This window comes from Dendrobium catenatum, unplaced genomic scaffold (assembly GCF_001605985.2).
Source record: "Dendrobium catenatum unplaced genomic scaffold, ASM160598v2 fragScaff_scaffold_621, whole genome shotgun sequence".
Classification (NCBI taxonomy): Eukaryota; Viridiplantae; Streptophyta; class Magnoliopsida; order Asparagales; family Orchidaceae; genus Dendrobium; species Dendrobium catenatum.
In genome coordinates, this window is record NW_021319083.1 from 27,641,935 (window position 1) to 27,650,999 (window position 9,065).

The window sequence follows — 9,065 nt, forward strand, 5'->3', positions numbered from 1 at the left end:
TTTAAAAATTCACGAGCCCGGACCATCCTGCGGCTGGGTGAAAACTTTCGATTCCTCTCATAGGAATCCTCACTTCTCATTTCTCTCCCAAGAACAAGTGTGGACCACAAAAATTTTTCATATCAATCAATCCATCACATGTAGCCTATTTATAGGCCATAACATGTAGGAAAATAGAAAAATTACAAAATGCCCTTGGGCCCACAACAATCAAATAAAATTAACTAGGGGTAAAAATAGAAAATAACATTAATAAATAGAAACTAAAATGGCATTGAAAATAATTTCATAAATGACAACTTAAATTAGCAGCTCGATTTGGCACGCTCTGTGATAGATCGCTAAGGATCTTCGTTGGCCGATGTTCGCATCATCCATGTTGTCTTCCCACTGGGCTAAACTTCTCTCCAAAACTCTCTTATCTTCCAAACCAGTGCACTTACTACTTGTGGTTATATGTTGATTACGACATCTTGCTATATTCTTCCCCGTTAAAGCCTAGTAATTAGAAGAGTGAGGCGAGGGATCTCTCGTAGTGACTAGTCTTATGGTGTTAGCATTTGGGATTATGGTTGAAAACCAAAATCATGTATGCAACGTCACATTTTTACTATTTGCAATTGCTTAACTCCTATGCATGTGGGTTTAGCCTAAGCTTGTCTACCGGTCTGTGGTGTTTTATTTTGTCGTTTAAAATCAAATATAAAAATATAATTATTGTGGCTTCTAAAATTAAGCGTGCAACTTCCTTAATCTAATCATTCGTGCATGTAAGTTTTACATCACTTTCCATTTTTACCTTACATTAAATTATTTGTGTCTATAGCCTAAGGGGCAATTTTAGTATTTTAGTCTTCATGTTTTAAGGCCTAGTTATATACTTATATTATATCTTTGAATTATACTATGTTATATTATGGTTGTTGTACATATCTTTTGAATTACATTCTGGTTCATCTACCTATAATCTATCAGTGTTATTGTTGTGATTACCATAGGTATCAACTTTATGGTACATTGTTAAGTTGTTGGAGCAGCGCTCTATTGTATGTGTCATAGTGAACCAAGTTTGAGGCCTTGATCAAACTTGTTCAAACATATTTCCGGCCTATGTTTGAACAATTCGAACGAAGTGGGACCCTATTTGAACAATGTTGAATCTTATTCTAACAATGTTCAATATTATTCAAAACAGAATCCAGCATTGCTGGATATGATTCCAACCCTATTCAAATAAGGTTTGAGCTTAGTCCAAGCTTGCTCGAATATGCTTAAGTATTACTAAAATATTGTTGCTTAAAGAAGATTTTACAGTAGTTTGACGTCAAATGTGGAGTTTTTATCTCAAACAAACTTTTGGATGTATATTTTGAAGAAAATAAATATGAACATAGTTCTCATTAATGGATATTCAAGGATATACAGTCAAATTTCACCAAACAATCCACTATCCTATATCTGTATTTTTTAAATCAGAAATATAAATTATATTATCCAAAAGAGAATCAAATTTATGAATAGAATATGGCATAATAAAATTATACAACAAGATAATAGATCTTATATTTTATTAAAAAAAAAAACTGTTAGTATGAATATTAATTTGCAAAGACATATATCTATGATATGAAATGCATTAAGTCAATTAAAAAAATATATAAAACAAATATAAAAATCTTCATAATATTTCTTTCTATTGAAAGCCCAAAGCCAAACCGGTCTAGGATTGGACCGGTTCAGCTCAAGGCCGAACCGTCCAGCCCGCTCCGTCGCGTCCCGCGCTCTCCTTTGGCTGACCGACCGGCGCGGCATCCCCCCCGCCGCTTCCGCTCGCCTGCGGGTCGCTGTCCCTCCCTCTGCTGACGGGAGGCGGATCACATCAGAGGCTTTGTTCTTTCACCTCCAAAGCAGTGGAGTTAACCAAAGCTACCTTATATGGATTGGTGTGGGGAACAACAGACAATGCAAGGCGAGTCACCATGCTGGAGGAGACAGCATTGATGCAACTGGTGTTATCGATGATGACTTTGCAATTTTTATCTTTCAATTTGGTGTAGGTATCAGAGGCTTTGTTCTTTCACCTCCAAAGCAGTGGAGTTAACCAAAGCTACCTTATATGGATTGGTGTGGGGAACAACAGACAATGCAAGGCGAGTCACCATGCTGGAGGAGACAGCATTGATGCAACTGGTGTTATCGATGATGACTTTGCAATTTTTATCTTTCAATTTGGTGTAGGTGTAAAAATATGAAGTCCTACGCCAATCATTAACAGATCATGGGTGTGACAGAGCACATCTCATAACACTTAGAGGAGAGGGTTCCCAATTCTGGATGTAATGGATGACATCCGTATCATCCTCGTCCTCCTCAAAGAATTCACCATTAGCATCTACCTGATGAATGAGGGCAGCCTCAGGCTCATGGTCTTCCTCAGATACTTCTTCAATAATGGAGACCTTATATGGGCTAGAGCACTGGGCGGCAATGTGGCCATACCCATGACACCTGAAGCACTTAATCCCGAGGTGGGGTTTAGGTGACTCCACTATGGGAGATTTGCCCTTCAGATCATGCCGAGTTTGGGGTGTGTTAGAAGGGGGTCGGCTGGGATGGCTAGGAGTCGGCCTAGGAGAAGAAACATGTGGGGTTGATCCACCAGGAGGCCTAAATGGGGGTCTAGACTCATTATGACGAATAGTGTGGTGTGGTTTAGATTCTTCCATATCTAAGACTATGCTATAGAGAATCTCTGAGGTGGTGATATTCCAAGTAAATAATTCGTTGCGGAGATCTTCACGCAACCCTGCATGGAACATGGATAAGATCTGTATAGGAGTAGTGGTAGTCTCTCCACTGCAGCGTATCATAAAATCATCAAATGCTGCGATATAGTCTTTTACCTATTGGCTACCATGGGTTAACCTGTTCCACCTATTTAAGAGCCTAGGGTAGTATGACTGGGAGAGGTATTTTGCTTGAGTTTCTGTTTCATGGCTCTCCAATCAGTGATGGGATATTAACCTCGGCATTCTCTCATATTTTCTAAGTTCGTCCAGTATTCACCTTGGGATTCTCTTATTGACTAGCTCATCCATTAAGCTTCATTTCGGCGAACCTAACTTTTTTAGCCTCCGAGATATTGTATCATTTGAAGTAACTATACATTCCTTTAAGCTAGTCTAAGAAGACTTGCAGGTCGAGAGTGTCATCAAAGGAAGGTGCATCAATTTGGATGTTTTTGAGTAATTGTGCGTCGTTGTCATGCCAGTTCATGTCTTGACCCATTGGGTCGTGATCAGGCCTATAGTTGTTCTGATGGCATGGGACATGTGATGGCCCATCGTTAGCTTGTGTCTCATCAACAAATGGGGAAGGGGGCCTAGAGGGAGTATACATCCTGGTGTTGTTTCCCCATTTTTCGATGTTGTCTAAGCGTTCATTAGCTTGGCGGCGAAAGTTAGCTAAATCACCTTGGGTGTCTCTAATTTGTTGTGTTATAGTTCCTATTTGGCCTACAATAATGTCTAAAGTCCGCTGAATTTGTTTGGGATCCATTTTCTAACTAAGCTTGGAAATGCTAATTCAACAACAATGCAATGAAGAAATTTGGTGAGGTAAGATGCAATCCTAAACGTCTGTTAAATGTGAATATGGGATCCTAGAATGCATCTAAGATGTAAACATGCTCTAATACCAAAATGATGTGAAACATATGCTAGATTCAAGAATTGCTTAGGAATAATAATAAATTTACAAGCTTAGCAATTATATAATAATGGAGATCAATTAAGAGCTAATTTAAGCGACTTCTCAATTGTTGATAAAGTAATAGAAAACAATTACAAGTGTTGGCAGGAAACAATAAAATATTAATCAAGACAATATGTATTTATCCACGAGTCACACAAATCCCACGATTAACAACTAGAATAGTCACAGTGAAGTTCCCTCACACTCTTCAAATAATTTTAATGGAAGAAAATTGATAGGATACTAACAATGCCACTAGGAATAAGTAAACGTTTAATGTTTTGAACAACATAAAGTTACCCAAAAGTAGTGGGTGGAATGTAGGTGAGTTACCACTGGACGGGAGGTCTTCGATGATCAATGGCGGTTGCAAAAACATAACAAAAAGTGTAGGAATTAATGGGGCGGCGGTGATGGGGGGGGGGAGGAACTGGAAAAGACAACATTAATTAGGATCTAAATGGGGGGGGGATAGGAAAAGGCAATAGCTCTTAGGAATTAATGGGAAAGGGGAAAAGGTGTCAATTAAAGTGGAATTAATGGGGAAGTGGAAATGGTTGGAATTAAAGTGGAGCTAATGGGGAATGAGAAAAGGGAGTAATTAAAGTGGTGTTAATAGGGAAGGGGAAAAGGTAACAATTAAAGTTGAGTTAATGGGGAAGGGGAAAAGGTTGTAATTAAAGTGAAGTTAATGGGGAATGGGAAAAGGCAGTAATTAAAGTGGAGCTGGCAGTAGTTAAAGTGGAGCTAATGGGGAAGGGAAAAAGGTCGTAATCAAAGTGCAGCTAATGGGGAAGGGGAAAAGATTGTAATTAAAGTGGAGCCAATGAGGAGAGGAATAGGAAGAGGTAGCAACCCTTGGGGGAAACCAATGGAGAAGAGGAAAGGTGGAGGAAATACCAAATGGCTATGGAGTGGGGCTTGTCTGACAATGGGAGGAGAGGCAGGGTGGGCTTGCAGGTGAGTGGGAATGGAAGAGAGGGAAGGTGGTTCGGTTGTATGGGGCAGCAGGGAATTTTGGCAAGTTGTTTTGAAGAGGGTTGGAGGGCTCGACAACCAATGGAGGAAGATGGGGTGTGGAGGGAGAGAAAATAGAGCCAACATCCTTGCCACGACGCCGGTTGTTGGGTGTTGCGTTGCCCTACTCCTAGGGAATTCACTCTTCTCACAAGAATACTCAAATACACAATTCAGAAAAACTTAAGTTTAATTCATAATAATTATCATCCCCATACAATAGCCGAAGGCCTCAAAACATGAAGACTCAAAATACTAAAATGCACCTTGGACTACAACACACAAATAATCCAATATAAGGATAAAATGGGAAAGACTCAATATAACATGAAATAAGAAAATGAAATACATGAAATAAATCATAAATAAAGGCTCCTCCTAATCATATCTGTCGATATACGACTCCTGTGATAGATGCACCAAGATTTCTTACTGATGTCCTCATTACTATAATTTATAAGCTATAACATATCATGGTGCTATAATAACATCGATGGCATGACATATATTAAGATATTAAGAATTACATTAAATATAAGAAACTAAAATGTTCTTACAATAACAAGAAGAGGAACTAAAAACCATTATGAAGGTGGTGGGCTTTTGGGCTTACAAACAAATTGATATAGCCTCTTACTTCATACATGTTGCACCTATATTACATTGTATCTTTTTCCCCTTTAAAAACCTTTTATTTTTCTTTGGATGACCAATCTTCGACACCAATGGGTAACGCGGTAACTCTATTTATTTCATCTAGAATATCTCAGTTGTCTTCACTTCTGGATAGATTTATATTTTAAACATATCAAGCTAATTATGTTTATAAATTTTTTAACATAAGCTATAGTAATGGACACCTTAGTTTCAAGCTACAGACAATAGATATTTGCATAGGAGACTCATAACATAAAACTTTTTGCATGTACATGATCTCTCCAATAAATCAACATTAATGTTGAGGTTACCATTAAGAATATGCAATTTAAATTGATTAATGGGTTACACATCCAATTTTTGAGTCTTATTCAAGAGCTTCTCCAATGCTTCTATGATTTTCTTTGTCAAAATAGTTTTTGTATTTGATATAATAGTGCATTTATTAAAAATTACTTTTGCATTGTTTACCCAAAAATTTCAACTAAATAATTGTTGAATAGGAGCATGCACACTTTATAACATATTAAAGTTATTTACAACACCATTTGTTATTAAATTGTTTCGATTCTTAGAGAAGAAAGCACAAGCCTATTACTCAAAATCAATTTTATTCTTTATATAAGTAGCTATGTTTGGATTCTTAATATATATTTTGTCAAAATGCCTTGAAAACTCATTTCTTCTTCAAGCCTTAAAAACCAATTGATATTCTTGATGATAGCTTTCTATTTTGTATTTTGTCATTATGTTTGGGGAAGAATTTATTGTGAATCGCGATTTGGAGAAGGCTTCAATGGAATTACATTTGGAGAAGAAGAGCTTGTGGAACTTGACAACTTTTAATTTAATACAATCGAACGCCTAACTTAAACTATAAAAATTGATATTAATGACTTTAATCAAGTCAGCTATCCAACTAAGAATCTAGCTTTGTCATACTTGAACTCGAGCTCCTATAGTATATGAGCTAAATCTATATTAAAACTCAAGTTTGCAGCTCCATAAGCTCAACTCATGAGTTTGAGCTGACTCACGAGTGACTCGACTCGCTTACACTTCTAGCAGGATACAAGTATATGTGAAGGATAATTTGGTTTGAAATAAACTTCAAAGCATATTTTTTCAAGAAAACAAACAATGGATATATTTGATGAATTTTGGATATTATGATGCATATAAAGTCATTTTTCTCTTTCTTAATCATTATTTTTATCAAAAAAATGTATCTATCATAACAATTTAGAAGTAAATTAATTATATATTTATTAAATAATCATTCATTTTATTTGCCAGCATAATATATCATAGTCAAATCGCTGTGAAACTCTGCTTGATTGTTTTATTAAAAAGTTGGGCACTTTCCCTTCTCTTTAAGAGAGTTCAACAAGCAGTAACAAACGGAAATTGCCAGATTCCTACTAACATATCTTCTAAATTTCAGGCAAATGAAATTATAAACATATTTTCTAATTTCTGATGTCAAAATCTAACTTTTAAATATCATCAAATTTATCTTAAGTTGCAATATATAATCTTAACCTCAACATATATTAAATGATATTTAAATAGTCGGATTTTGCAGAACTCATGTTTTGATTGAAATTCGTAAAATCTGTGTCTAAATCTGGATTTAGGAATCAATTCAAATTTAAAATTTAAGTTGGTTGAAGATCTAGGAATGTAATTTTTATTTTAATGAATTATTTTTGTAATTATGGAACTATATCTAGTTGATTTTTTATCAGACTAATCAAAAACTAACAAAATTAATTAAAACATAAAATCCAAGTTAACTTTTTAATTTATTAAGTACTGTCTGCTTTGATCAATTAATTTTAATTAATTAATATATTTATGTCACCTATTGAAATGTTGGAAATCCTTAATTAATATTATTTAAGATTTATTATGGCAAGAAACCTTTGTTAATCCCTAATCAACTTAACTAATTTCCAATTAGCAAGAATTTTTTTTATTTAAGGAATTAAAGAATTTTCCATAGAAATTATTTAAATTAAACACAAATGGCACTTTCCTTTATATAAAATTTAATTATTTCTAACTTTATTTACTTTCCTATATCTATATCCCTGAAATTCAATATTTTTTCTTGCTAAATTCGATGAATTTTTTTAAGGATTAATTTTATGTAAGGATTTGATATTAAATAATTTTTTGAAGGGGAAATTATATATATGACATCTAAATTTGATATGGAATTCAATAAAAATGGCAAATATGAGTTAATTTTTTTTTATGAATTTAATATTTGAGAGTTTGTTTGGGATAGTTTTCTTGTAGCTTTGTTTTTTAGATAACAATTATAATTTTATTTGGCTACTATTTTTTCCTGCTTTCTCACTGATTTTTAGAAATTTTTATGATAAAAAACTATTTTTTACAGATAGGGACTTTACAATCAATTTTCTAAAAAGTTGCAACTATCCCAAATAACTATGTGTGAGAATTTATAAAATCGATGTAAGAATACATTAGTTCAATAAATTTTGAAGTTTCACGTGTATGTGTAAGATGTAATTGCCTTGTTTTATTTAATTTAACATTCATTCTTTTTAAAATATTAATTTATCCAGACAGCCTAATATATTGGACCGTTAATTTTGCTTTACAGGTGGACGGTGGATTGGGTCCTTCAACCATTGATGCGGCAGCCGCTGCAGGAGCAAACTGCATTGTAGCTGGAAGCTCAGTCTTTGGTGCTGAAGAGCCAGCTCAAGTTATTTCAGCTCTTCGGAAGAGCGTTGAGGGAGCTCAACAAAGCAAATAGCTTGGTTTGCAATTTATCAATGCATATAATAGAAAAACCTTTATTTTTTTATAAAAAAAATAAAATAACAGTTGGTGTTTAACAGGTAATAATGTTAAGCAATATGCTATTTTTGGCCGCTCTATTTTTTCTTCTCTATTAGAAACTGAGAATGATGGAAATAACTTGTTACCCTAAATTTTCCTAGTTAGTAAAATTGGTTTGCTTATCTTCTCACTGGATCATTGTCATTCAGATTATATTTTTTACCAACAGCTTGCCAAGTATGGCGTTACAATTCTTTCAAGGATAAGTTTCTTTGAAATCTGGTTTGCTTATCTTCACTGGATTATTGCCAAGAATGCCAGAGTTACTCGGCTGGAGAGTTCCCACAAAGAAAGGAAAAGTTATTCTGTGCGGATGCCGGACGTCGTTAGGAGACGAATTAGGTTGCGCCACATCACTTTTTTGTTATGTACCGGGTGATGTGGCGCATTCTGATTTGCCTCCGAACAGTCCAGTATCCGTACAGAATAATTTCTCCAAAGAAGGTCAGAGATGGCTCGGAGAGAATGAAGAAGACATGCTAATCAAATTAGATTTGCAGGAATGTTGAGAGGAAGTTGCCTGCTGTGTCAGCTATTAGAAAGCTTGAGGTGCCCGATTTTTAATAAACACTTCCAGCCAGGGAGCTTTCAAAAAGATAATTTGGTATTATGAATGTTAAAGCAATTTGTGCTTCCATGAAACTGGAAAGTTCAGTTCAAATTATGAAGGTTAAGGCCTTGCTTCTCCTAAAGAGAGCTTTTTTTTTTCTCTCTCTCTTTGAAATGTTCTGAACTTTTCTTACAGGAAGAACTCTTATTGA

At 34.9% G+C, this 9,065-nt stretch overlaps 1 protein-coding gene across 2 annotated transcripts in view; it reads left to right on the forward strand.

Annotated features, from left to right (window-relative positions):
* Positions 1-8,434, forward strand: part of LOC110101448 (ribulose-phosphate 3-epimerase, cytoplasmic isoform) — a 36,237-nt gene extending 27,803 nt beyond the window's left edge. For both annotated transcript variants that reach the window (XM_020829357.2, XM_028695283.1), the window contains exon 8: positions 8,063-8,434. In XM_020829357.2, coding sequence (XP_020685016.1) covers positions 8,063-8,218 — 156 coding nt within the window. In that variant the 3' untranslated portion in view covers positions 8,219-8,434. The remainder of the gene's footprint in view (positions 1-8,062) is intronic.
* Positions 8,435-9,065: the final 631 nt, after the last annotated feature.